Genomic DNA, 27,916 nt, shown 5'->3' on the forward strand with positions numbered 1-27,916 from the left:
CCGAGCAGAGTAAAGCCGCCTCCCCCTCTTGCATTCACAGCACTGTGTAGACAAGGAGGAGGAGGCGGCTTCACGCTGCTCGGCTGTGAGTGACCACAGAGAGAAGGGGATTATTGCGCCGGGTCCCGGATCACTGCCGACAGATGTCACTCCACTCGGGTGCTGCTCGCACCTCCCCAGAGATGAAATTCCAGGCGTGTCGATTTCACTGAGCCAAGAGGTTTGGTAAGACTGTGGAGGGATTAGGAAAATTGGCAGACCCCCTACACAGACTGAACAGCTGCATGCTGCCCTGGACAGTATATGTGTGCCCTTAACTCTGTTACTGCTTGCAATCTGTAAATATCAGCAATAACAACTCAAAATGTGATTGCAGGTTACAATGTAGTCCTTCCTTACAGAACTGTGTCTGAGCAATGCCACTGTAGGGGGGTTCTTTACTGTGGTGGGTCCTGCACTGTAGGGTGGTCTGCACTGTAGGGGGGGTCCTGCACTGTAGGGGGGGTCTTGCACTGTAGGGGGTCTTGCACTGTAGGGGGTCTGCACTGTGGGGGGGGTCCTGCACTGTAGGGGGGTCCTGCACTGTAGGGGATCTGCACTGTAGGGGGTCCTGCACTGTAGAAGGGGTCCTGCACTGTAGGGGGGGTCTGTACTGTAGGGGAAGATTCGGCACTGTAGGGGGGTCTGTACTGTAGGTGAGGATTCTGTACTGTAGGGGAGTCTGTACTGTAGGGGGGTCTGCGCTGTAGGGGGAGGGGTCTGTACTGTAGGAGGGTCTGCACTGTAAGGGGGGTCTGCGCTATAGGGTGGAGGGGTCTGTACTGTAGGAGGGTCTGCACTGTAGGGGAGGATTCTGTACTGTAGGGGGGTCTACACTGTAGATGGGGGTCTGTATGGTAGGGAGGGGGTCTGCACTGTAGGGGGTCTGTGTAACATTAAGAGGGTCCAGAGCTGTGAGTGGCTGTGTAATGTAAAGGGGTGCAGAGGTGCAGGGTGCTGTGTAATGTAAAGGGGTCCAGAGGTACAAGGGCTGTGTAATGTAAAGGGGTCCAGAGGTTCAGGGTGCTGTGTAATGTAAAGGGATCCATAGGTACAAGTGCTGTGTAATGTAAAGGGGTCAGGAGGTTCAGGGTGCTATGTTATGTAAAGGGGTCCAGAGGTACAAGAGCCGTGTAATGTAAAGGGGTCCAAAGGTGCAGGCTGCTGTGTAATGTAAAGGGGTCCAGAGGTGCAGGCTGCTGTGTAATGTAAAGGGGTCCAGAGGTGCAGGCTGCTGTGTAATGTAAAGGGGTACTTAGGTGCATGGTCCTGTGTAATGTAAAGGGGTCCAGAGGTGCAGGGTGCTGTGTAATGTAAAGGGGTCAGGAGGTTCAGGGTTCCTATGTTATGTAAAGGGGTCCAGAGGTACAAGAGCTGTGTAATGTAAAGGGGTCCAGAGGTGCAGGCTGCTGTGTAATGTAAAGGGGTCCAGAGGTGCAGGCTGCTGTGTAATGTAAAGAGGTCCTTAGGTGCAAGGTCCTGTGTAATGTAAAGGGGTCCAGAGGTGCAGGGTGATGTGTAATGTAAAGGGGTCCAGAGGTGCAGAGTGCTGTGTAATTTAAAGGGGTCCAGAGGTGCAGTTGTGCAAAGGGGAGGGTACACAGTAGTGACAAAAAGATATTGAAGGATGCAGAGGTATGCAGGGGACACAGTGGGTGTTTTTACATTTTATGGTGGGGGGGGGGGGTGCCAGATATAGGATCCGCCCCGGGTGCCAAATGCTCTAGGTACGCCCCTGGTCTGGCCACACCTAGAGTATGATGTCCATTTCTAGGCACCAGTCCTCAGGAAGGACTGGAAATGGAGCGAGTACAAAGAAGGGCAACAAAGCTAATAAAGGGTCTGGAGGATATTAGCTATGAGGAAAGGTTGCGAGCACTGAACTTATTCTCTCTGGAGAAGAGACACTTGAGAGGGGATATAATTTCAATATACAAATACCATACTGGTGCCCCCACAATAGGGATAAAACTTTTGCGGAAGGGAGTTTAACAAGACTCGTGGCCACTCATTAAAATTAGAAGAATAGAAGTTTAACCTTAAACTACGTAGAGGGTTCTTTACTGTAAGAATGGCAAGGATGTGGAATTCCCTTCCACAGGCATTAGTCTCAGCGGGGGGGGGCATCGATAGTTTCAATAAACTATTAGATAACCACCTGAACAACCGCAACATACAGGGATATACAATGTAATAATGACATATACGGTAATCACACATGGTAATCACACACTTTCGTCTTTTTTCAAGCTCACATACTGTGTACAGTAACTATGTAATATTCATGCAACACTTTCTCGCTGTGATATCAGACTAGATCCTCAGATGACAATCCCTCAGTCAGCCTTCTACAGCTTCCAGTGAAGTAGACTGTGTTAATTGTAATAGCAAATTTAAATACACCTAACAAATCCAAGTCAAACTCCCTTTTAGGATAGAAGGTTTTACATGAATAAATAAAAGTTAATCTTTGTAAGCATCTTTGTGAGCACCCCTGCCAGTGTTAAACGGTTTGTCTCTTCCCTGTAAACTGATAGTTCTGGAAGAAAGCTTGTTCATGTGCAAAACAGACTTACTGGCTGGACCACCAGATGAAAATAGAAGTAAGCAAGCCTTGGAAAAAAGAAAACGAGAGGCCAGTTCTGGGTCATGTATAATGACCTCCATGGTACCATTGGTAAGCAGCAATATAACAATAAGTATTTGCTTTTAAGTTTCATGCTTCTTTAATGTGGTATGGTACCTGTAGTGTGATTCACTAAAGAAAATCAGACCCCTGTACTGAATTGCTTGGAGGAGCATTGGAGGGTGCACAAAATGTACCTAAGCAAAATTCCAACAGCCTTGGAACCCCATTTCACATGTGGGTACACTACCAACCTCTAGTGAAAGGTTTATTTATACATAAATATAGGATAACATTCTTGGATACCTGTAAAACATTATCCAGGGGTTGGAATTAGGGAGGAGCCGAACATCCCCAGTTCAGTTCGCACCAGAACTTTCAAACGGACCGAAAATTCGTACAAACTTTAGAACCCCATTAAAGTCTATGGGACTCGAACGTTCGAAATCAAAAGTGCTAATTTTAATGGCTAATATGCAAGATATTGTCATAAAAAGGGTTTGGGGACCCGGCTCCTGCCCCAGTGGATATCGATCAATGGCAACGTTGTTTTTAAAAACTGAAATTTTTGCGGGAGCACTGATTTTATTGACGATTAAAATGAAAAAAAAAATAGTTAAATATTCCTTTAAATATCGTGCCTGGGGGTTGTCTATAGTATGCCTGTGAAGTCCTGTGTTTAGAACAGTCCTTGCACAAAATTACATTTAATGGAAAAATTCATTTAAAACTGCTTTTAATGTCATGTCTGGTTCCGGCAATACGGATGAAAATCCTTGAGAAAAATGGCATGGGTAGCCCCCCCCCCGTCCATTACCAGCCCCTTTGGGTCTTGTATGGATATTTAGGGGAACCTCGTACCCAAATTTAAAAAAGTAAAGGCATGGGGCCCCCGTTTATGGTGTTAAGTAGAATCTGTTTGTAATTTTGAACTGGTACATTTTTAAAGTGTAGCTCCAGTCAAAAAATCTATTTTTAAGCTTTTTGGAAAACATAGAGAAGGGTTATCACCAGTTTTTTCATCTCCCTTCCTGTTGTCTCCTTCCGTTTGCAAGAAGCAGATGTTTGTAAGTTGGATGTTTGAAAGTAGGGGCCTGCCCTATATGCTCTGCAGAAATGTGGGCCTAAGGTGTTGGTGTTGCCACAACACTGTAAGCCCTCAATAAGACTCTTGGTGGGCGCTGGAGCGCCCTGCTGTGAACGATTATATCAAGAATTGTAATTACATGCCATTGAACAGTGGTAGAAAAATTGGGCCTTTGGTGGTTGTGGTGCTGGTGCCACAACACTGTAAGTCCTCACAGTTACTCTCGGTGGGCGCAGGAACGGGCCCTGCTGTGAAATATTATATCAAGAATTGTAATTACACGCCCCTGTTAAACAGGGGCTGAAAAATTGGGCCTAAGGCCGCGTACACACGTGCGGACTGTTCGCCCAACTTTGTCCGTCCAACAGTTTCGGCAAACAGTCCGCTCAAACTTAGCATGGACGGACATGGCCACACACGACGGACGAACAGTTTGCTGAAACCGTGCACGATGACGTGAACGGCACGTACGACGGGACGAAAAATACGACGTCCTATACACTGCATTATAGCTTTCGGCGTGAAAATCCTTTCTGAGCATGCGCGCAACTTTGTTTGACGAACAAGCCTACACACGAGCGGACTGTTCGCTGAAACAAGGTTTCAGCGGACAGTTTTACTGAATTTCCGAAAAACCTTGTCCGTCCAACTGTCCGCTGAAACTGTCCGCTGAAAGCCCACACACGAGCGGACTGTCCGCCCAAACACTGTTCAGCGGACAAAGTTGGACGAACAGTCCGCCCGTGTGTACGCGGCCTTATGCACTGGTTCTGGTGCCACGACACTGTAACCTCTCCCAGATACTCTAGCTGGAGTGCAGGAATGAGCCCTGCTGCAAAGCATTGCATCAAAAATTGTAATTACATGCCCCTGTTAAACAGGGGCTAAAAAAATTGGGCCTTAGCCACTGGTGGCGTCACCCAGAACCAAAAATGTTCTTCCAAGCTATCAGCAGGATCATTGAGGAGGAAGAGGATAGTCAGTCAACATAACAGGACAGTCACTCAGCATCAGCATAGGCAGTCTTGAAGGTATGTGACATGTCAAAAAAAATTATTCGGTTACATCAGCTTCAGATGCTTGGTAGCTAGTGGTGATCCAAGATTGATTCATCTTTATGAAGGTCAGTCGATCAACCAAGTCAGTGGACAGGCGCACCCTGTGATCGTTTACAAAGCCTCCAGCAGCACTGAAGGTGCATTCCGAAAGAACGCTTGATGCAGGACAGGCCAGTAGCTCAATTGCATACTGTGCAAGCTCTGGCCAGTGATCCATCCTCAAGACCCAGTAAGCCAGAAGATTTTCGGTGGGAAAGGTGTCCAAGTTTGGCCTTGCTCCTAGGTATTCTGAACCATGTAAATCAGACGCTGGCGATGGTTGCTGGAACCGATCATATCTTGGGGCTGCGGACTAAAAAATTGTCTGAACGCATCGTTCAGACGGCCACCTTCTCCACCGCTCCTTCTGTGACTGACCGAAGCCTCAGCAACATCTTGTCCAGGACCAGGAGTTTTTAACCTCCCAGTCTCTGGGAACACATTGCACAGACCTTTCTGCAAGGCCTTCCGGAGATGTCTCATCCTCTGCTCCCTCTGCGATGGCAAGATAATGTCTGCAACCTTACCCTTGTACCGTGGATCAAGGAGAGTGGCCAGCCAGTAATGGTCGCTCTCTTTGATCCGAAGAATACGAGGATCCTTCCGTGCTTTGCAGGATCAGGGAGGCCATGCAGCATAGGTTAGCTGAGGCATTTGGTCCGGAGTCCTCTGGGTCACTAAGGACAACTTGATCCGCAGCCACCTCCTCCCAGCCACGTACAAATCCACGGGTTTCTTGGGACTGTAAATCATCCCTAAAAGACTGCTGCTGCTGAGTGCCAGGCTCCACCTCCATGCTGACACAATCCTCCTCCTCGTTCTCTTCCTGTGTGATGGGTGGGACAGCAGGAACACTGTCTGGATAAAGGGGGCCTTGAGAGGCAAGGAAGTCCTCTTCCTGCCTCTGTTCTGCCTCAAGTGCACTGTCCATTATTCCATGCAGCGTATGCTCCAACAGGTGGACAAGAGGTACAGTGTCACTGTTGCATGCACTGTCACTGCTCACCATCCTCGTAGCCTCCTCAAATGGTGACAGGACTGTGCATGCATCCCTGATCATGCCCCACTGGCATGGTGAAAAAAAAACAAGCTCCCCTGACCCTGTCCTGGTGCCGTAGTCACACAGGTACTCATTGATGGCCCTCTGCTGTGTGTGCAGCCGCTGCAGCACAGCCAACGTTGAGTTCCACCTGGTGGGCATGTCATATATAAGGTGGTTCTTGGGCAGGTTCAACTCCTTTTGGAGCTCAGCCAGCCGAGCACTGGCATTATATGATGCACACAGACTTTCTTGGCCTGCCTCAGGACATCCTGTAAGCCCGGGCACCTGCCCAAGAACCACACAGGGCACATGGGTCAGTTGTCCCTGGCAGAGAGGAGGTTGGTGCCATTGTCACAAACCACTATTCCTGGCTTAAGCTAGCATGGTGTCAACCACCTCTCGGCCTGCCCCTGTAGAGCTGACAAAATATCTGCCCCAGTGTGGCTCCTGTCCCCCAAACAAACCAGAGCAAGCACGGCATGGCATCTTTTTGCCTGCGTACATGTATAGCCCCTTGAACGCCTACGAAGCACCGCTGGTTCAGAGGACAAAGCACTGGAAGAGGCCATGGAGGAAAAAGAAGAGGATGGGGTGGAGGAGAGAGGTTTGTCACAACCAGTACTAGCATTTAGGAGGCATGGTGGTGGTACAACCTCCAACACTACTGCACCTTGTCCTGCATCCTTCCCAGCTGCCAGAAGAGTGACCCAATGGGCCGTGAAAGATAGTTAACGTCACTGTCCATGCCTGCTGGACCATGAGTCAGTGGTAATATGCACCTTACTGCTGACTGCCCTGTCCAGCGAGGCATGGACATTGCCTTCCACATGCCGGTAGAGAGACGGAATCGCCTTCCGTGAGAAAAAGTGGCATTTGGGAACCTGCCACTGAGGAACCGCACATTGCACAAACTCACGGAAGGGGGCCGAGTCTACCAACTGAAAAGGCAGCAGTTGAAGTGCTAGCAATTTAGCCAAGCTAGCATTCAACCGCTGGGCATGTGGATGGCTGGGAGTGAACTACTTTTGACGGTCCAGCAGCTGGGGCAGGGAAATTTGTCTGCTACAATCGGACATCGGTGTACTGCTAGCAGAGTGCCCGCAAGTAATTGGCTGTGACACACCTAATTCTACACCTTCATTCCTCTCAGTGCAGGTTTCAGAGAGGACTGAAGGTCTAGTGGGGTTGCAGATCCCAGCTGATGAGGAGCAAGGAGAGGTCTGCTTTGTTCTTTGGTGTGGGTCTTTAAGGTACGCTTGCCAACAAGCTGCATGGGAGATTTTTAGTTATTACAAAAAGCCGCGCTAAGGTCAACAATCTCGGTTGCAGCCTCCACTAAACCATAAGACTCCCTTCCCGGAGCCTTACAAAAAATAATTTTATACACTAAAATAGGGTTAATGGCGTTACCTAGTATGTGGGCCTATATCTTACTATTCTACCCCAGGTATTTCCAATAGAGAGCATGTGGGGCTAAAGATTTATAACTTTGTAAAAGGTATCCAGCACCCAATGTAAGGACCCAATAACCTACAAGCATTATATGTACTTTCTCTGAAAAAAACACTTAATTATGTATTTCTAGGAGTGTCAAATATCCATTATGTAAGCTTAATTCACAGAAAATTATTCATGAACCCTCTGTGAATTTTTAGAGCATCAGTTTTTACCAGCCTAGCAGGGAGATGCACATACTAATCTATACGCTGTTAAACTCTATATCTGCAATAATGTATAGTGTAGTACCATTTATATATGGTTGCTTGTTTACAATTATAAAGTGTGAAAACGTGCTCAATCTAAAAAAGTCGTGTACCATATACGTGCTATACAATGAAATATACAATAGCTAGCATTCATATGCAAATTGTGCATAGCACTATGTCTTCCAGACCTACCATAAAAGGTACCTAAGGTGTCACCCCCAGGCGCTAGGAATCCCAGTTATGCCTTCATACCGTCTTCCTCTTCGGAATGATCAGACATGGCAAGCCAGGGTGAGTCATTGGAAACTAGCGGTGGTGCAACTGCTTCACACACTTCAGCCCCTGTATATGTGACTGAAGATGCATTTTCCTCTGCCTTGCAAGGCTTAGAAGGAAGATTAGCGGCTTTAAACGCATCCTCCATCCATCGTGTGCAACAATCTATGTGCAAAATGAAAAAAAAAAAATTTATAAACAAAAAGGAAAAAACAGGAAAAAACAACAAAAACAATCAGTGTCCACAAAAGTAATTATTAAATGTGCAAAAAGTCCAGCAAAAAATTCCTAAAGTGAATTTCGTGCTCATAAAGTGACTTTCGTGCTCATACAATCTTCAGGTGACTCGAGTGCTCCCCCACAAGGGTCCCCACTCACCAGATATTTACACCCCTACAGGGGTAATGCGCGTATAGATCAGCTCCCTTATAGATGTACCAGCTTAGTTCCCTCAGCTTCAGACACCATACCATACGATTCCAGGGGTCAGATCCAAAGAGTATCCCTCTTGTTAGCAGCAAGATCAGTTATCTCCAACTTTAGTCTGTTTTCGGAACAATCTGCTTTTTTGGTCCGGCTTTAAAAGGGTTCCAACTCATCTTCCCCAGGTCCGTCCTCCCGCTTCAGGTGTATACTGTGCAGGAGGCCCACAACACCCACTGTAAATGCTGCAGATGCCTGTATTACAGAAACAGAACACCAGCAAAAAGGGGTATCTTAAGGTGTATGCTGTGCAGAAGGAACACAACACCCACTCTAACTTCTGCAGATGCCTGTATTACAGAAACAGAACACCAGTAATAAAGGGTAGCTTCAGGTGTATACTGTGCAGGAGGCACACAACACCCACTCTAACTTCTGCAGATGCCTGTATTACAGAAACAGAACACCAATAATAAAGGGTATCTTCAGGTGTATACTGTGCAGGAGGCACACAACACCCACTTTAACTGCTGCAGATGCCTGTATTACAGAAAGAGAACACCAGTTATAAAGGGTAGCTTCAGGTGTATACTGTGCAGGAGGCACAAAACACTCACTTTAACTGCTCCAGATGCCTGTATTACAGAAACAAAACACCAGCAATAAGGGGTATCTTCAGGTGTATACTGTGCAGGAGGCACACAACACCCACTTTAACTGCTACAGATGCCTGTATTACAGAAACAGAACACCAGCAATAAGGGGTATCTTCAGGTGTATACTGTGCAGAAGGCACACAACACCCACTCAAACTGTTGCAGATGCCTGTATTACAGAAACAGAACACCAGCAATAAGGGGTATGTTTAGGTGTATACTATGCAGGAGGCACACAACACCCACTCAAACTGATGCAGATGCCTGTATTACAGAAACAGAACACCAGTAATAAAGGGTAGCTTAGACTAATGGAAAAGCACCAAAAACACATAATGTGATTTGAAGCTTTTTTTTATATGTGTTTTAATGTGATTTCAGCACTTTCTAACCCCATCTACTCTATTGTCCATCCAGGCGCATCCTTTCTCATACAAAATGAGATGAAGATAAGCATATGTACTCACCTTTTTTATTGACGTGTGTGTGTAATTGAACTTTTCCTCATGTGCATGGAGGTCATTATACATGACCCAGAACTGGCCTTTCTTCCCTATCTGCAATTATTGGATGGATCCAGTATCTATATTTCCTCCTCGTCTATTCTTCTTCTTCTTCAACCAACACTGTGGCAGTAGATGTAACAACTGCTTCCATGACCAATGGTAGAGAGGACATGACTGCTTAACCACCTCATAACACAGACAAACAAGGAAGGAAGGAAGGACGCCTTTAAATTTGTGTTACAGCAGATATGCATATTATTAGCCTAAACCTAAAATGCAGAGGCATGAAAATCACACCAAAAACCAAGTCACACAAAAAATTGGAACAAAATGCAGCTACAGTATTGTGATCCTAGCCTGAATCTTTATGCTCCTTAAAGTGGTAGTAAATCCTAGAAAAAAATAAAATAAAATACAGTCTCCCTGCAAAGGTAATAGCATATACATTGCATACTACCCTGTTTCCCCTAAAATAAGACCTAGCGTGATTGTCGGTGATGGCTGCAATATAAGCTGTACCCCCCAAATAAGCCCTAGTTAAAGTCCTTGTAGGTCTTATTTTCAGGGTAGGGCTTATTTTCAGGGGAAACCAGGTAGGGCTTATTTGGGGGGTAGGGCTTATATTGCAGCCATCACCGACAATCACTCTAGGTCTTATTTTCGGTGAAACAGGGTAGCACATTATGAGAGACGTACCTGTAAAATGAAGCCTTTCAGCTGCATGTGGTACTGTTGATAGAGCTTTTATCTTCACCAGGTTTCCCTTCCAGATTTTTAGGCTCCTGCTGTTTGAATGGGCGAGCCACGATGGCCACTCCTGCGCATGTGCATAGGAGCCACGATGGTGGCACAAATCTTCCTATCCTACAGCAGACTAGGAAGCTGCCATCTTGGCCTCGGTTTTATCTGTAGTTGCCAAGCTGCTGCACGTGTGATCAGTTATGACACCAGCCTTTTGATGACTTGACAGCCTGGTTGAGAATATAAAGCAAATGTGACAGATCATTCACAGTATGCCTCGAATGTAACTTTTTTGAAAGCAGTTAAATCAATAAGTTTAGTTCCACTTTAAGTTGGTCTACTTTTAAGCTCTCGAGGCCTTGGCTTATCCCTATCCTGGGAAGACATTGAGGGTCTCGTTGGAGAGAGGCACTTTCAGTGTCACTCAGACTGTCAGGCCAGGGTAGCAGCTTGAGACCCGCTGCCTAACGTGCCCACAGTGGCAGAAACACCAGTGCGGTGGGCATCTAATAGACAGTAAGGCCTCTTTGGCCTGCATACTCTTGCATGGTAGCTACTCCCCTTTCGATCCTGAAGTCCTCCAATTCCATTCCTTGACAAGACCTGTTGGCTGCCTGCTCCCAGCAATGATGCAATTCCTAGGCACTTCTGGCCCAGCCTCATAATCCTCTGCATCTGCCTGGCATTGCCTTGGAGAGTGATGCACCAACACATGATGGTGGACATCTTGACCACAAAGTACTGCAATGCTTTGATCCTTCCTGGAGATGATAGTCCTGATACTGCTCCCATAAGGTCCCACCACAGCTCCCGGTACAACCTGCAGAAAGATAAAACTTTCCCTGGCTGACCTCAGACGAGCTCCTACAGGCACATCAGGAATTGGCCCCCATTCACACTGAATCCAACTTTGAAATTGAAAACGCACGATTTCAAAGCCACATGTCAGTGCAACTTGGTTGACATCTGTGTGACACTTCATGCACAGGTGTCTCTGCAAGGCGCACCTGAAATTGGCAAAAAGTGCAGGAACCTTTTTCAAATCAGCGTAGCACCACAAAGTTGGCGTTGCTTCGATTTAAACAGTTCCATTGCCGACAATAGGGCTCAAATTGCCATGCGATTTGGACCTATGAAATCACATGACAATTTGCACCAGTGTAAACGGGGGCTTCAGCTTCATTCACAAGTGTTTAATTATGGATATAAACACAACTGCATGGTTTTCAATAGAGGTGTGTAAACATGACTGCATTCAGATTCGTAACACAGAATCCCAAAAATATGCATTTAAGAACATGCCCTTTACACGCTTACACATATAAAATGCATGTATGCGCATTTGTAAGCTCATAAATTAAAGTGGTTGTAAACCTCAGACATGAAATATGAACAAAGCATATCCTTCTATAGTGCGTACTCAATCCAGAGCACTAATGCCATGTACACACGGTTGGACTTTTCGGCAGAAAAAGTCAATCAACGGAATCTTTTTATCGGATATTCCGATCGTGTGTGGGCCTCATCTGACTTTTTTTTCTGAAAATTCTGACGGACTTAGAAATAGAACATGTTTTTTTAAATCTTTGCGATGGAATCAATTCCTATTGGGAAAACCATTTGTCTGTATGCTGTTCCGACGGACCAAAAACGACGCATGGGCAGCTACTGGCTACTGGCCTTCCTTTTTGTAGTCCCGTTGTACGTATTGTATGTCACCACATTCTGAATGATCGGACTTTTGTGTGATCGTGTGTAGGCAAGACCATTTCAGCGGAACTCCATCTGAAAAACCGTCAGAGTTTATAGGATCGCAGACAGGAATGCTTGGACAAAATGAAAACTCAATAAACAAACTTTGTCAAATAAATTATTTTATTGGATAAGATTAACATTTTAAAACAGAAAGTAAGAAAAAAATTTTTCCTTCAAATGACCGTGCAATTGTCATTTAAAGTGAGACAGAGCTGAATGCTTAAAATTGGCCTGGGCAGGCAGGGAGTGAAGGTGCCCTGTAGGCAAGTGGTAAAAAAAAACAGACTTACTGGCAGGATCAGCAAGTAATAAAACTATGTTACAGTGAAGACTGCTCCTTTTTTTTTTTGCCTAGAGTGCCAGTTAACATAATATGATGAACATTAGGTGGCATTGTAACAAATCATTGAATAATATTATATTACCGCCAGTTAATTCAGCATGTGGTTCAGAGAATCCTCTTTTTATTAGATACTGAATATACAGTAACATACAGTATCTCCTGTGTCTTGAATCTTTACAATAGTGAAAGGATGCCATGAAGTCCACGCTGCTCTAATATATATATATATATATATATATATATATATATATGTATATATATATATATATATATAAAAAAAGCTCAAACCAGCATCAGGGTGCAGGTTGTAACCAAAACCAGGGCCCAGGATTGAAGATTACATCCCACCCAGATCACTACGGAATCTCCAGTTTCCTCAGATGCTGTTGGAGCACCACTCCATCCATTGACATCAACATTCCTCCCACTGCCACCAATAATAGGCACTATTCCTCCCACTGATACAATAGGTCACTCACTATTTCAGACATCCCAACCTGCAAAATCTAATCTCAGGCAGGCGGCGCTTCATGCCCCCCGGTTATGATGACTGCCGGCAACAAACGAGCAATGGTGACCAGGAGAGACAGAACAGGGACGAGTGTAAACACACACTTCCCTGTTCTGTTCCGACAGGAGTGACAGATCGTGTGCTCCTATTAGCTAGGAACCGCGATCTGTCACTTCCTGTAGTCAGTCCCTCCCCCTTCAGTTAGAATCACCTCCCAGGGAACACAGTTAAACCCTTCACTGCCCGTGACATTTTTACAGTAATCAATGCATTTTTAATCGCACTGATCGCTGTATTAATGCCAATGGTTCGAAAAATGTGTCAAAATTGTCCGATTTGTCTACCATAATGTAGCAATCACGATAAAAATAGCAGAGCACTGCCATTACTAGTAAAATAAATAATAAGAATAAGAATGCTATAAATCTATCCCCTATTTTGTAGACGCTATAACTTTTGCTCAAACAAATCAATATACGCTTATTGCGATATTTTTTTTTTTTACCAAAAATATGTCGAAGAATACATATCGGTCGAAACTGAGGGAAAATTTTTTTTTTTATATATTTTTGAGGGATATTTATTATAGCAAAAAGTAAAAAAGAATGCGTTTTTGTTCAAAATTGACGCTCTTTTTTTATTTATAGCGCAAAAAGTAAAAAAACACAGAGATGATAAAATACCACCAAAAAAAAGCTCTATTTGTGGTAAAAAAGGACGTCAATTTTGTTTGGATACAACGCCACACAACCGCGCAATTGTCAGTTAAATCAACGCAGTGCCGAATCGCAAAAAGTGCTCTGGTCAAGAAGGGGGTAAATTCTTCCGGGGTTGAAGTGGTTAAAATCTGGCCTGTTAGTAGGTCCTGAGGACAGGGGTTGAGGACCACTGCTCTAAAGCCTGAAGGACAATAAACTGGCCCTTTGTTTAGAAATTTGGAGACCCCTGCTATATATACATACACACATTCTCCAAGTAGTATGATATTTAAGTCTAAATTATCGTTCTGACAGTAGGGGGAGCTCAAACATTACTTCTAGGAAGTCTTCTGAACTTTGTATTTTTAGTAAGAACGCTTGTTTCTCATTAGCTATGAGGCTAGGTTCACACATGCCCACAGTTTGCAGGCTAGTTGTGGGTGCAGGAATCGCATCTGTTTCCGCAAACGCAGCCAAATCACGATGCTCTTACGAGGCACATGGGCCTGCCATTTAGAATGGTAGCCCCACACATCTCAGCCCGCAGCACATTTGCGGGTGTGGGAACCGCAGGGAAATCGCATAGTCAAAAAGACGTGGTTTCCCTGCAGCCACGTTTTTTAACTAGTTCCCTACTGGGTCAATTCTGGTATTTCTCTGCTACATGTAAAAATCATCATTTACACCAATTACTCAGAACCCCATATGTTATATATATTTTTTAAGCAAAGGCCCTAAAGAATTAAAATCGTGGGAATTTATGCCATATGATATTGCACAGCAATTTTTCAATTGCAGTTAAAAAAAAAAAAATACATTTTAATTATTTTAATGCAAAAACAACGCCACTATATATAACCCAATTTTTTTGTTAAAATATAAAAGATGATGTTACGCTGAGTAAATGGATACCTAACATGTCATGTTTTAAAATTACGCTCGCTTGTGGAATGGCGCCAAACTAAGGTACTTCAAAATCTCTATAGGCAACGCTTGAATTTTTTTTACTGGTTACCAGGCTAGAGAGGTCTAGAGCTAAAATGATTGCTCTCGCTATACATTTGCAGCAATACCTCACATGTGAGCCAAATGACGGCTACAGCACGGTCGCCAAGTTCTGGGAGGGCATCTATTGATGGGGGGCACCCAATTTTAGTCTTGCCTAGGGCAGCACAAAACCAAAATACACCACTGATGACAGGTTCTCTGCGCTCCCCCATTGATTTCAATGGGCAGGAGTGGTTTAGGAGCGGTGTATACAGCGCTCCTTCACTGCTCCAAAGATGCTGCCTGCAGAATTTTTTTTAACGTCCCGCAAGCGTTACCACTCCAGTGTGAAAGCACTCAGGCTTTCACACTGGAGAGACAGGAGCGGCGCTTTACAGGTGCTTTACAGGCACTATTTTAAGCACTGTAGCGCCTGTAAAGCAACTCAGTGTGAAAGGGTTCTAAGGCTACTTTCACACTGAGTCGCTTTACAGGCGATATAGCGCTAAAAATAGCGCTTGCATAACGACTGTAAAGAGCCTGTCCTGTCACTCCAGTGTGAAAGCCTGAGTGCTTTCACACTGGAGCGGTAACGCGTGTGGGACGTTAAAAAAAATCCTGCAAGCAGCATCTTTTGGAGCGGTGTACACACTTTTAACCCTTTTTCGGCCGCTAGCGAGGGTTAAACGTGCTCCGCTAGCGGTCGAAAATCGACCGTAAATCGCCACTAAAAATAGCAAAGCTTTACCACCGACACCCCCAACTCCCCAGTGTAAAAGTGCCCTAAAAGTCAGCAGCTACAAATTCTGTAGCTGCTGGCTTTTAATATTAGGGCACTTACCTATCCAGGGATTCAGCAGTGTCCTGACCCAAGCCTATTTTTCAATCGGCTACCAGGTGCTGGCACCACCATTTTGACTAAGGGAAACTGGCAGTGAAGCCTTGCAGCTTCAAAGCCAGTTTCCTACTGTGCATGCACAAAAGGGGCAGGGGGGTAACTTCAGCAAACTGAGCCTGAAGTGGGAGCGGGTACCTGTCAAAACCAGGTACCTGCTCCCCCCAAAAGGTTCCGAATATGGCAGCGGAGGGGGGGAGGAGGCAAACAATTGGAACTCCTCATTTTGGGTGGACATTCGCTTTAAGTATTGTATGTGTGTAGACTACTTTTGTAGAATTACTATATTGTTTATTGTGTGTCACTTTAACTGCTTCCCGTCTATGCTATAGCCGATAGACAGCTATAGCGCAGTTCTGGAAAGATGTCCCTGGATGTCCTCCCACATGCGCGTTTACCACGTGCCCGCTGGGGTGCGGATCAGGTGCACTCTGTGTCCGCTGTGTGCCTTGGACACAGTGGATCACAGTTCGGGGTAAAGGGCCAATAACAATAACAATAACAACAAATTTACGAAGGTCCAGTTGGTAACATTTTCTTCCAATTGAGGTCCGAATCTGTAACACTACACAGCCCCCTTTAACATCACAGTTTCCCCTGTTCATCAGTGTCTTCAGCCTACTCTTTATAGCATCCTCTTTACATCACTATCTTCAGCCCCCTTCACATTACAACCCCCCCTTAACATCACAGCCTCTCCCCCTTTCATCAGTATCCACAGTCCCCCTTTACATCACAGACCCCTTTCATATCACAGTCCCACTCCCCTTTACATCAGAGTCCCCCCTTGAAAGCAGTCAAACAGTGTCCTCTGTTCCCCTTCACATCACCGTGCCCCCTTTACACATCACTATGCCCCCTTTATACATCACAGTGCCCTCTTTACTCATTACTGTGCCCCTTTACTCATCACAATGCCCATATTACACATCGCCATGCCCCCTTTACACCTCAGTGTCCCCATTACACAGCACCATGCTTTTTGTAGTCAGGTGCTGCAGATCGGGACAGAGAGCTGCCCAACTTATTATGCTACAAAGTACTATGTTTGGATAGAAATTTATCCACGCTGTTTAAAAGGAGGGTCCAAATCGAAAATGCTGGCTGTCTGCAAGCGCTGATCAGTGTATTCTGATGGGGTTGGGGGGAGTCCTCCCAGTCATTATATAAAGACATAGCAGGGGAGATCCCTGCATCCACAGTGCACGTGTTGATGCGGGGATCTTTGAGTTTTTTTTGTTCAACCCAATGGTTGAGCAATAAAAACAAAAAACTGTTTGTACCCAGCTTAAATTACTCGTTTCAGTGTAGAAGAGTCAAGAAGATGTGGAACAGAGGTGTGGAAGGGGTAAGAAACCTGTCGAAGAGATGTGTCAAGTTGACATTTTGAATGATAATTTTTTTGCCAAGTCCCAGGAAAAAAGATGGTAACTTGTCATCATTGATCATATACTGTGTTATGCAGGAAGAGATTCAAGGGGAGATAACTTGAAATGCTTTTAAAACTTTTCTAACCACCCTACGAAATACTTAAAAGAGGAGCTTTTTTTGGCCATGCTTGCCTTTTGGATCACAGGAGTGCACTTACTTTTGCTCTCCTGTGACCCAGAGTCAGCTATTGCCCACTGTGAGCAGGCGTGGCATAGCTACTCCAGGCTCTGGAAGGATTCTGACAATATTGTCTAGATCCACCAAGCTGCCTGATTGACAGCTGACTTCAGCTCTTAGCATGTGGCTGAAGGCCAGGGCCAGCTGCCGCTGCCCCTTCTCCAGCCCAGTGCTCCAGTGAGCGCTAGAGGAGTGAAGTGGAGAGCGGTGACTGACAGCCACTGCTCTGTATCCCAAGCTGACTGAGAACTGAGCATTCTTAGTGCCGCACTGGGACAACTGCAGCATCACACTGCAGCTGCAGCATAGGGATGAGTATGGATGTTTATTTTTTTATAGACCCCATACTTATCCTTTAACTGCTTCAATTATTTTGAATAGGAGTGAGTCACAAGCAGTTACGAGCTTCGGACATCCACCAAATGCTGCAACATGAAAACCATTGGCATTACGCACTATTGTGTGTACCGAGGCTATGCGTGAGTTACGATTAAACTCTTTATTACAAGTTACAAATCCTTTAAATTACAGGTTTTGAAAATGCCTAAGGCCTTGTTCACATTCACATTGCTACCTACTCTTCAGATGGGAATGGGTCGCAGCCTGGTGGTACTTCCCATTGAACACAACAGTGGGGATAATTTTTACCACACCCCGATGCACAACATTGCAGCCACAGAATATGTACACCCTCCCTTTGCCACCTTTGCAGCTTAAGGCACATCTGTAGTTAGGAAAAGCACATTTATTCACGTTATACATGTTCTTTCAGACACTTTGAGCCTGGTCTGAAATTATTTGAGTGGTGCATGTTGGGTTTTGGTGTATTCCTAAAGAACCGGGTTCTGTTAAAGCACTATGGGGTTTGCGTAACACCACTACATAAGGTTAACTCTCAAGGCAAAGAAGGGGGGGTAGTTGCCATGGGTAACCGAAAAGGAAGAACAGCTACAGCAACCAGTTCTTTGGTGTGGTATTTAGGTGACAGGTTCTTCCAGTGGCAGCTGGTGGAATTTTTTTTGGTGGGGGCAGCAAACAGTATGACACCCATACTGTTTGCCTCCCCCCAAAAAAATTTCCCACCAGGCCACCACTGGAAGAACCTGAATCTATCCATTACCATATAGGGGGTGGCCTGGAGAGAGAGGGCCGTCACTGGGTTCTTAGGTAGTGAGGGGGTCGTTGTCCTGACTTCCTCTCTAGCTTTCTGTCTCCTCCAGACAAGGGGAGCAGACTAGTGTTATGGAGAGCTAAGGCCTGATTACTAGGTACAGGAAGGAAAGAGTTAACTTGGGTCATGCATGGGACCTGCACTATTTTCCCGGCTCTATTCTGTTACTGGGAGTGAGGTGGCAACATTACGCTGGACTGGTGGAATAGGCATTGGCTCTGCATGTCCCTCCAAATGCAACACATACATCAGTTACAAGTGTATAGTTACAGGGAAGAAACATCTTATGGAGGAACTCCAGGCATTGGTGAGCATGCCTGTGGGCGAGGTGTTACCCCATGTACAAGGGCGCAGCTAGTCCCTGCCCACAGGCCTGTTGGTGCTACCATGAAATTGTAGTGCAACTAGCTAATTATTACTCATTATCAAGTGAGGACCTTAAATTTTTCTAGGCAACTTTCTGCTGCTTCTAACTGCATTTAGCCCTGTTGGCATTTTATGCAAACAAGTCCTTCTCCAGTCAAATGTACCTGTTTTTTTTTTTCTCTAGCAAAGGTTCCTTCAGCGGTGGTGGCTTCCCATGTTGGGTGGGCAACAATAGCTTGTCTAGCAGCCTTTCTAGTTCGAAGTGACTTTGGAATTGAGACATGAATCTGAGTTCAAACAAGATATTTGGGGGGCACACCCTAAAAAAATAAAGATGGTGCTGCCATAAGACCATACAACAGAAAAAAAATATTATAGCAGTGAGTTCAACTCAAATTTGTATATCAGCACTATTCATAAATAAAAATCTTCTCCCATTGACTTCAGTTCAAAATGAAAAAGTATAGAATATAAAAAATGTAAGTCAATTTTAATTTTGGCACAATCGCGGTGGGTATAAAAAAGAATCACCCCCTTTAAAATAATCACATTTTGTTGCTTGAAATGAAGACAAGCACAGTTTTTGTTTTACCCAGTGCAAGTTACAACATCCAACTGAAAGATATAACACCAACATGTCAGAATTTTTTTTTAAATTATTATTCAAAATAACAATCACTGAGTTGGAAAAAAGGATCACGCCTTGTGTCAGCTTTTTGTTGAACCACCCTTTGCTTTAAAGGGGTTGTAATCTCTCAAGGTTTTTCACCTTTTTGCATTCCATGCATTAAGGTGAAAAGGCTCCTGTGATGCAGCAGCCCCCCAGAGCCCCCCTTTTATTTACCTGAACCCGGTCTTTCCAGTACCGGGGATGAGCACACCAGATCCAGCTGGTGTCTCTGGTTCTGACTGGATAGATTGATAGCATTGGCTCCCACTGCTGTCAATCAAATCCAATGATTCAGGAGCCTGGGGTGGGACCCAACTGTCTGTGTCAATGGATGCAGCAGCAGGACTAAGGAGCATGTCAGCACAAGTTCCCCCAAAGGAAGAGGGCGGTTCTCCGGTGAGGCACTCGAGAAGAGGAGGAGCCAGAAGCGCCATTGAGGGACCCTAGAAGAGGAGGATCAGGGCCACTCTGTGCAAAACCAACTGCACAGAGGGGGTAAGTATGACATGTTTTGTTTTTTTAAAAACACGAACATTTACATATCCTCTAATTATAGCCTTTAGTCTCTTGGGTAAGAGTTTAGTGCAGGAGAAGAGAAAGTGATAGTCTGCAAGCAAGTGTTGTGCAGGAGGGGTTTGAGGAAGTGTCATGTATAAAGAGTGTACATAGTTCTGTCCCAAATTGACTGTTCTGTAATTCTACTGGGCATCCCATATATTCCCATCACTATCCAAGTTCAAATCTCTCAATAAAAATACAAAAACAAGCATATGGACTGTTCATTGATTCATGGTATTTGGGAAGTGAATACTGGGCTGGGCACGTGGGCAGGGTGACAGGTGGACCACAACTTTCAGGAGCCCCTATGGGTGATTGTTTTTCTGATTTTTTATTTTTTATTTTTTTTTACATGTTGGTGTTATATCTTTCACTTGGATGTTATAGGTTGAGTAAACCAAAATCAAACTTTTTGCCCACAATGCAAAACGATATGTTTAGCGTAAAAGCAACACAGCTCATCACCCTCAACACACCATCCCCACTGTCAAACATGGTGGTGGCAGCATCATGGTTTGGGCCTGCTTTTCTTCAGCAGGGACAGGGAAGATGGTTAAAATTGAGGGGAAGATGGATGCAGCCAAATACAGGACCATTCTGGATGAAAACCTGTTGGAGTCTGCAAAAGACCTGAAACTGGGACGCAGATTTATCTTCCAACAAGACAATGATCCCAAACATACAGCTAAATCTACAAAGGAATGGTTCACAAATAAACGTATCCAGGTGTTAGAATGGCCAAGTCAAAGTCCAGACCTGAATCCAATCGAGAATCTGTGGAAAGAGCTGAAAACTGCTGTTCACAAACGCTCTCCATCCAACCTCACTGAGCTCGAGCTGTTTTGCAAGGAAGAATGGGCAAGAATTCAGTCTCTCGATGTGTAAAACTGATAGAGACATACCCCAAGCGACTTGCAGCTGTAATCGCAGCAAAAGGTGGCTCTACAAAGTATTAACGCAAGGGGGCCGAATAATTTTGCACGCCCCACTTTTCATTTTTTTATTAGTTAAAGTGGGGTACCCCCTAAAAAAAAAAATTAAAAGTCAGCAGCTACAAATACTGCAGCTGCTGGCTTTTAATAATCGGACACTTACCTGCCCCAGGGTCCAGCGATGCGGGGGAACGAAGCCCCCCCCTCGCTCCCCGCTCCGCTCACGCCGTCATGCATACTGTGGGCACCCGGCTGTGGCTTCACAGCCGGGCACCCACTGCGCATGCGCGAGCGGCGCAGGGCGCCGTGATACGCCGTACAGTCACCTGGGACACATGACAGGTCCCAGGTGAATGTGCGGCGCGAGGGGAAGTGATGTCACCAGCCCGGGCAATGAAGAAGGCAGACTACGAGGGACCCCCTAGCAACCGGTATTTAGAGGTGAGTAAAAAAATTTTTTTTTGCCAATTATTTATTTTTTTTTTTTTTTAAGAATTTTAAGTAGTTTTATTTTTTTGGTGGCAACACCACTTTAAAAAAGTTTCAAAGATCCGAAAGATTTCGTTCCACTTCACAATTGTGTCCCACTTGTTGGTGATTCTTCACAAAAAATAAAAATTTTATATCTTTATGTTTGAAGCCTGAAATGTAGCAAAAGGTTTAAAAGTTTAAGGGGGCCGAATACTTTCGCAAGGCACTGTATATCTGCTAAAGATACACATAAAGCAAAATCCGAGAGATTTTTTTTTTAGAATTTTGTTGATTTGTTGAGTCAATAAAAAGTTAAACTAATGAAAATGAATTCCTACAGTAAAAAAAAAAAAAAAAAACAGCTGTCTTCATATTTACATGGACATTTCTATTCTTTTTTTTTTTTTTTCCCTCGCATGATGCAACTATTGTGTACTTTACAAAGAGTTAAGAGTAGGTTTTACCTATTCTCAGATTACACCTGTTCATATCCTTGCCACTAGGATACACAGACGTGGTGAGAAGGTATTTGTCAAGCAGGTGTCGGACTAAACCTTTCTACCATGGCGGAACCCCACTATCTCTACTCCTTATTACTTCTAGTTCTGCTGAGTGTCCCATTTGTTCGAGGTAACAAGTGTGTGTGTGCGTGTGTGTGTGTGTGTGGTACAATCTGTGATACAGATTGCATTACGTATATAGAATATGTAGTACTTTGCAGAATATGGATTCACAGAGTTATTTGTACACTATTAGATGACATTTGCTAGAAAAAAAAACTCTTGCCTAGCTGTACCTGGGCTTGGAAAGAATGTAGCATAGATGTATATCTCTACTAAAAACAGAATGTAGAATAAAGTAGGTCTATAAAAAAAAAAAATGTTGCTTCTACAGGAGTTTTGTGTTTTGCCTGTAGAAGCAGCTCAATGTTATCCTATGTGTACATTAGGACAATTAAAGGCATATTTTAAGCTCAGCGTTTAGAAGCAGAAAAAAACCCTTCTGGTTTGCGTTTTTGAGAGCAGTTTTCTAGCAGAAAATAACACTGAATGCTCCTAGGCTCCTCTAAAAGCTTCTAAGACCTACTAAATTCCTGTACAAAAATGGTCGATATTCAAGTTTTTTTCCTGCCATCGGAACTGGCATTTTTTTTAACCCAGCGTGCATGGACCTTCACGAGTACAAGTACAAGCAATCGATTATGCATTGTTTCCTGCTCTGTTTTTCAATGTCTTGACATTTGTTATCAATTAGCTAACCGTAAAGTTATCATGTGGGGTGTTTGGCCAATACCTCAACTCATGATCTTTGAATGGGTCCACACTACCCTAATATTTTAGCCAGGAGCACAAGCAACACCAAAAGAATTACATACATAGTAGTTACATACGTAGGTCATAAGGTTTTATAAAGACAACCATACATCCAGTTCAACCCGAGTGTTTATGTCAGTACCATTTTCTATATTCTTGTACAGGTGCATCTCATAAAATTAGAATATAATCAAGAGGTTAATTTATTTCAGTAATTAAATTCAAAAAGTGAAACTCATATATTATATTGATTTATTACACACCAAGTGATATATTTTAAGCATTTCTTTCTTTTATTTTGATGATTATGGCTTACAGCTAGTGAAAATCCAAAATTTAGCATCTCAGAAAAATAGAATATTACATAAGTCCAATAAAAAAAAAGGATTTTTAATACAGAAATGTTGGCTTACTGAAAAGTATGTCCATGAACTTTAGAACCCTATTAAAGTCTATGGAACTCGAACGTTCAAAATCAAAAGTGCTAATTTTAAAGGCTAATGCAAGATATGCAACAGAACAACACCAACAATAAGGGGTATCTTCAGGTGTATACTGTGCAGGAGGCACACAACACTCACTCTAACTGCTGCAGATGCCTGTGTTACAGAAACAGAACAACACCAGCAATAAGGGGTAGCTTCAGGTGTATACTGTGCAGGAGGCACACAACACCCACTGTAACAGTGCTAGGTTCCCAAGCAAAAACACACTGTCCCTACCTATCTTGCTCTTTCCCTGCACGCCAACACACTACACAAGGCCGCCGTGCTGGCATCTCGGAAAAATTTAGAACATGTTCTCTTTCTAGGTCCGTCAGAATTTTCAACATAAAAAGTCCGATGGGGCATACACATGATCGGAATATACGATGAAAAGCTCCCATCTGACTTTTTCTGGCGGACATTCCCCTCTTGTGTACACGGCATTAGAAGCCATACTAGACTTATTTAAATTATATAAGGCAACAGACAGACGGGTGGCTGGAGTTGATGACATCAGCTTCTTCTAACAGTATGTGTCCCAACAGTATGAATCAGTCACAATTTCTAATATGGCATATACAGGGTTCCCAGAATCTGTTTGTCTTGGGGGGACATGGACCTAAATCCAAAGCAACACCACCTCAAGGGTCCCCAGGCATACAGCTCACAAAGAGCACTGTTCCCCCAAAATACAGGACCCATAATCAGTATGAAAGAGGCCAGCATTCAGTCCCCTCCAAAAGCCTCTGTCCCAGGTGAGTCCATCACAGGTTCTGCTGTGAGACTTGATCCGGGTGAGCACTGCGCACCAGATGCGATACTGGTGTGGGTGGTGAGTTCTCTCCCATGGGGAGTATATAGGGTGGTTTGGTAGGTCATTTGGTCTTGTGGTGGCACTACCTTTTGTTTCTTTCCCTGGATGGTGCAGTTGGACTGGTAAGCCTGTTACAGCCTTGTGTTCATTCAGGGTGTTTATTTACTCTCCTATATTTCTTGACAGATATAACATTACTGACGGGAGGGGGCTGGGGGGTGCAAGTAGCTGGTCTTGCCTAGGGTGCAAAACAGTCTAGCACCAGCCCTGGCTGAACAAGCTGAGGTTAGAAGCCGATTGGTTTCTATGCAGACGTGAGCCTGATTTTGCACTCTCCAGCTTTAGTAAACAAACCCAATTGACTCTTAGGCCGCGTACACACGCGGGGACTGTTCGCCCAACTTTGTCCGCTGAACAGTGTTTCGGCAAACAGTCCGCTCGTGTGTGGGCTTTCAGCGGACAGTTTCAGCGAACAGTCCGCTGAACAAGGTTTTTTGGAAATTCCGAAAAACTGTCCGCTGAAACTTTGTTTCAGCGAACAGTCCCCTCGTGTGTAGGCTTGTTCGTCAAACTAAGTTCCGCGCATGCTCAGAAAGGATTTACACGCCGAAAGTTATAATGCAGTGTATAGGACGTCGTATTTTTCGTCCCGTCGTACGTGCCGTTCACGTCATCGCGCACGGTTTCAGCAAACTGTTCGTTCGTCGTGTGTGGCCATGTCCGTCCATGCTAATTTTGAGCGGACTGTTTGCCGAAACTGTTTGACGGACAAAGTTGGGCGAACAGTCCCTTAGGGGTTTATTTACTAAAGGTAAATAGGCTGTTCTCTTTGCAAGGGAAATTGTACTTTGCAAGGGAATTTGCCCCAAAGCTTAGTGGATGAGGTGAACTTCTGCTGGCTTCCAATTTCCAGCCATGTGCAGGCAAAAATGCTCTTTTTTTTTCTTTGACTGGAGCTCTGGAGAAAATGTGTTTGCAAAGTGCAACCTCCCTTACTTTTAATAAATCAACTGCTGTGTACTTAACCGCTTCAGCCCTGGAAGATTTGGCTGCTGAATGGCCATTTTTTGCGATTCGGCACTGCGTCGCTTTAACTGCAAGTGCTTTAAGTGCGCAGTCATGCAGCACTGCACCCAAACAAAATTGATGTCTTTTTTTCCCCCAAAAATAGAGCTTTCTTTTGGTGGTATTTGATCATCTCTGCATTTTTTATTTTTTGTGCTATTAAAAAAAAATGTGCGACAATTTTGAAAAAAACGCGATGACTTGCATCGGCTCCGAGGGAGTGCAGCGGGCGCGCGCGTGCCCCTAGTGGCCACAGGGAAAAGCGACGTTACATAATGTAGTTTTGCCCAGCCTTGCCAGGTCAGCAAGTGGTTAAAGAATGCACAATCCTTACTTGCATGAAAGTAGAATGTGTGCAAAACACTAGATGGGCCTCATATTAATCACACAAATGAAAGTGACAACCCCTTATTTAACCATCTAATTTGCACCATGCAGAACAACTATACTGGCACCTGATGACCTGTTTAAAGAGTAACTCCACTTTTGTTGAGAAAAAAAAATTCCCCTCTGGTTGACCTGTGTACTTTGCAGGGGTTTTAACAAACTTTGCTCCAGATTCCTACCTCCTTATCAGCTGCTGCACCTGCAGGGCTCTAATGAGAAAAATTGCAGGGTGTGCATGCCTTTAGACGCGATTTCCTATTGGGACTATCTCACCAAAAATGACATTTTTTGGTGAGCCAATCACACAAGCAGGAAATTATGTTTCTGGGGGGCGTTCTGTATAAATTCTGTGTACAGAACACCTCCAGGTAGCCTTATTATATTGCATTTTACAGAAAATTATAGAGCTGCAGTTTGAAAAGGAGAGGTACTTTTTTAATAACATTCAATTACAATATGACTTGTGTCACAACTGTATATGCTATATTATTATTTTTTTTTTATTTGCTATTTTTTCCCATAAAAGTGGAGGTACCTTTTAAGCAGAAGGTAGTGTAGCATTGTGTGCTGCATGTACAGTAGTATAAAGTTGTTACAGCTTCTAGTGCTAATAATATTACCTAAAACTAGCTGTACGGGAGTAACTACATACTGGGTGAGTCAGGGTTGGAACCTGATATAATCATGATTTCATACAGATAAAACATGCAAATGTTGTTTGTTTTATTAAACTCTTTCCTATACAGCCAAGAACATTTTAAAGCACTACCAAGCCATCAAAGCTTTGAAATATTAAACCATTGAACTTTCAGTTCAAATGAACTAAATACATTCCAGACATGACATTGACATTCGGACATTTTTTAAATGTTTTGATAGTTCCAATTTTAAAACATATTCCCAGTAATCTAGAAATATAGCTGTTTTACATGTTGTGCGTGTTGATGTAGTTCATGTGAATGTTGAGGGACAACTTCTGTACCACCTATAACCAGGAGGTTATAACCACACATATTTGAGAATGGGGTTGAAATTATTGAGAAGATATTTTGCAGCCTACATCTGTTTGTCTAATGCCGCGTACACACGACCAGACTTTTTGACAGCAAAGGTCCGACAGAACGAGTCCGTCGGACAATTCAATCTTGTGTGGGCTCCATCGGACCTTTGCTTGGCAAAAATCCGGCGGACTTTAGAAATAGAACATGTTTTACATTTTTTCACCGGAACTCCGCCGGACCTAGAAATCCGTTCGTGTGTATGCTAGTCCGACGGACAAAAAACGATGCTAGGGCAGCTATTGGTTACTGGCTATGAATTTCCTTATTCTAGTCCAGTTGTACGTCATCACGTTAGAATCCGTCGGACTTTGGTGTGATTGTGTGTGGCCAAGTCCGTTCATTCGAAAAGTCCGTCGGAACTCCGTCGAAAGTCCGTCGGAAAGACCGTCGGACCTAGTCCCTCCAAAAGTCTGGTTGTGTGTACGTGGCATAATACCATTAAATACTAGTGTAGGTATCCTCTAGTCAATATATCAATATCAATATATCCTCTACATGAAATGGATCATAATTTGAAAAATAGGATGTATCACAAAGAACAAAATTGTTAACATTATATACAGTATCCTGCATTCTCTTTATACATTTATACTTTTACATACTCAAGCAGTCATTTGTGAATAGTTGTACTAGTTTGTTATTTGTAACAGTCTATATTGGGTTTTGCAGCACTGTTTTAGGTTTAGGGCTCATTCTATGGGCCACCACTGGGTAACAAGGTTCAGGGATCAGGCGTGAGAAGGATTGTTTTACGTGTGGTACAGATTTCATGTTGTAAGTTTGTTTTTGTACTTAAAGAGCTTGTAAGCATAAAGCGTGTCCTCAATCTGTGTTCTGGATCCTGCTGTTTGTTTATCTACAGCTTGACTTCTTTCATTGTGTGGCTCAGCATAGCATGAATTACAGCTCATTTACAGACTACAGACTTGCTTGGGGTCTCAATATTTCACTTCAGTTACCTATCTGCATGTAACCACCAATAAAATCCTATTCACACCTAAGCGTTTTTTTTATAGTTTAAAGTTCCAATATGCTTAACTTTCAAAATCCTGTGCTTTTCAATTGCCACACTGACCTGTGCATTGTGTTGCTTGAAGCTTGGAGCTGTAAAATAGTTGAGTGACAAGCTTCTGTTGAGCCTTTTGACCCAATAGATCACTACAATAGGAAAGCCTGAGTAAAAAACATGAAAAAAACATGTGTTTTCCCCCCTAGTAAACAGCTTTCCATTGGGCAAAATTAATAAAAAAAATAAAGGAAAGCAAAAAATGCCGGCAAAAACTCTCAAAAAACGCCTGTATAAAAGTTTAGAAAAGGCTTCAGGCTGGGTTCACACTGGTACGACACGACTGTTGTATGACTGTCATCCTACTTTGCAACGTCCTACCCTGCAACATTGGTCCTACATCGGTCCTACTTCCATCCAATTTGAATGAACAAGATAAGATTTTGCTCTGACTTTGAGATAGTACGACTTGTCTTTTGACTAATCAAAACAATCCCAGTGTGACATAAATTCCTTTTAGGCCCCTTTCACACTTGTATGACTTGTCCCACGATTTGGGAATGCAAAGTAGCATGACACGTCATTCCCTATGATTTCTAATGACAACCATTAATATTAGTA

General features: G+C 43.9%; 1 protein-coding gene across 2 annotated transcripts in view; it reads left to right on the forward strand.

Moving 5' to 3' along the window:
• The first annotated feature begins 21,628 nt into the window (after positions 1–21,628).
• The window catches only part of CIST1 (colon, intestine and stomach enriched 1), a 97,742-nt gene continuing 91,454 nt past the window's right edge, over positions 21,629–27,916 (forward strand). Inside the window, exon 1 of one of the 2 annotated variants that reach the window (XM_077476330.1) lies at positions 21,629–21,794. In XM_077476330.1, coding sequence (XP_077332456.1) covers positions 21,728–21,794 — 67 coding nt within the window. In that variant the 5' untranslated portion in view covers positions 21,629–21,727. The remainder of the gene's footprint in view (positions 21,795–27,916) is intronic. The other variant, XM_077476329.1, reaches the window with a different exon arrangement.

This window comes from Lithobates pipiens, unplaced genomic scaffold (assembly GCF_037356315.1).
Source record: "Lithobates pipiens isolate NorthernLeopardFrog02 unplaced genomic scaffold, aLitPip1_a1.2 Scaffold_13, whole genome shotgun sequence".
Lineage (NCBI taxonomy): Eukaryota > Metazoa > Chordata > Amphibia > Anura > Ranidae > Lithobates > Lithobates pipiens.